Consider the following 2,190-nt stretch of genomic DNA (forward strand, 5'->3'; position numbering starts at 1 on the left):
TTTGGTATATATAAACAATTTTTTTGTTATCTAATCCACATAAAAGATTGAATTTTTCGTATTACTAAAAGGTAAATGATATTCTAAAATGTAAGATAATAAAGTTATAAATTTTATTATTTACTAAAAGTTATCAAGTTTATTATTTTTAAATAATTATTATTGTAAAATATCTAAAAAAATATTCAATTTAATTATTTATTATTTTTACATAATTATCATTGTAAACCATCTCAAAAAATATCTCATTTTAATTTTTTTAAATAATTATTATTGTAAAATATCACAAACATATTATATTTTAATTTTTTTAATTATTTATTTTATTTTATTTAAATTTTAAAATTTACAAACTACCATATTAAATATAAGAATATTCTGTATAAGAATTTTCTGTTAAATATAATAATATTCCATTAAATTTAAAGTTAATACTAAAAAAATAAAAAACATTTAAAACCAAGAATTTTCATATTCTACACATTTATTATATAGAACTTATTATATAGAAGATAAATAAACAATTTTGTTTGGTTATTAAATCCACATAAATGATTGAATTTTTCGTATTACTAAAAGTTAAATGATATTCTTAAATGTAAAATAATAAAACTAAAAATAGAGCTTAACAATTACAAAATAGTTATTTAAAGAAAAACATATAATAGTTTACTTCAAGGAAAAAAAATCTGAATATAATAACAAATGAAAATAGGTCACCATTCTATTATTCCAACAGCTGGTCTTGAAACCATGAAAGAGAAAGCAGGCTTGGCGAGTAGCTATAGTATCGTGTATTCTCATCTTCTTGAAGTAGTGGAACACTGAAGTATTTAAATGTATTAGTGTTTGGATTATATGTCATGATACTCTGATCAAGAAAACGTAGTAATAATTCACCATTCTTCCATGGCCCTAAAACTCGATATGGATGAAATCTATTAGGCCAAAGATATGGTGGTCTCACTTCACATCTGTACATTTTAATCCAATTTTCCTTCTCATTCAAATTCCATATCTCAATGTGATTTGTAGACGATAAATCCGCAAAACCCAGAACTCCTCTATTGAGATCAATCAATTCAAAAATAGCAGGAGAATAATCTTCAAGCTTTAATGGCAAAGAAACCAATCTAAATTCTTCCTTCTCCAGATGAAAGGCCATGATCATATAAGTATTATCATAACAACAAGACCAATAAACAACTCCATCAATACATATAGGGCTTGGGAACGGAACACATTTAGGTTGTGATTTGGTGAGTTGAATCCATTTTGATGATGATGATTCTTTTTGTTGATTTAGTGTGTAGTAAATCATAGAATCTACGATATCACCACTCACATCGAGAACAAAACATACAACCTTGCACTTTCTCAGTGATTTATCAAATCCGAATCCGTACGATAAATAGCGCTTTTGGGATGAATTTAGTGGTTCTAGGTTTAAAGGTGGTAATTCTAAAACCTCTTTTCTCAAAGGGTTAACCAAATAGGGTTTGGACGTCTTACTACAGTGATCGTCTTGGGATGTTTTTCTTGTGAAGCAAAGAATACCACTGGCAGAGCTCTCATATAAGAATTTGTCTTTATTACTTGGTTTTGCAGTAGAAGAAGAAGGCCATGGAAATAGCTTCAAATTAATCTCCAAAACGCTTTGTTGATCACTATTGTTCCCATCTTTCCAATCTTCCCATTCTATGTAGGGACTATTATTATTAGGGTTATCATGGGATTCAGAAGGCTTATTACTATGATGTAAAAGTATGGGGTCTTCTATGCCTTTCTTCAAGTGCTTCTCTGCCAGTTGTGGCCCAAAACAACTTCCGTTGATGATTCGACGCCATTGTTTACAGATGCACCTTAATTCTAGAACGATTTTCGCCTGTAAATTTGAGAATATATTGACAATTATATCCTCAGATAATTGATCCATTGATTTCTGACTTCTTTCTTCCTTAGCAAGAGAAGAAAAAGAACAGTGGCTATAGGAGAATATAAAACGCTACATGTATATATCTCTTCTATAAATAGTGTGTAGAGATAGAGAAATTTTTTGTAACCGAATATTCTAAATATTTAATGAAATATACTTTCAAAACTAATTAAAATTAGATATTTGTTAATTATATTAATATAAATTTAAATATTATTATTATAAGAATATTTAATATAAGACTACGTATATAA

At 27.1% G+C, this 2,190-nt stretch overlaps 1 protein-coding gene across 1 annotated transcript; it reads right to left on the reverse strand.

Annotated features, from left to right (window-relative positions):
- Positions 1 to 727: 727 nt before the first annotated feature.
- Positions 728 to 1,936, reverse strand: LOC133784856 (putative F-box protein At1g12855). Its single transcript, XM_062224129.1, has one exon. The coding sequence runs from the start codon at positions 1,934 to 1,936 to the stop codon at positions 728 to 730; it is 1,209 nt and encodes a 402-aa protein (XP_062080113.1).
- Positions 1,937 to 2,190: the final 254 nt, after the last annotated feature.

The sequence above is a fragment of the Humulus lupulus genome, chromosome 6 (genome assembly GCF_963169125.1).
Source record: "Humulus lupulus chromosome 6, drHumLupu1.1, whole genome shotgun sequence".
Lineage (NCBI taxonomy): Eukaryota > Viridiplantae > Streptophyta > Magnoliopsida > Rosales > Cannabaceae > Humulus > Humulus lupulus.

Coding starts and splice junctions, on each gene's coding strand:
- LOC133784856 (XM_062224129.1), bottom strand. CDS start 1,936: ATGGATCAATTATCTGAGGATATAATTGTCAATATATTCTCAAATTTA.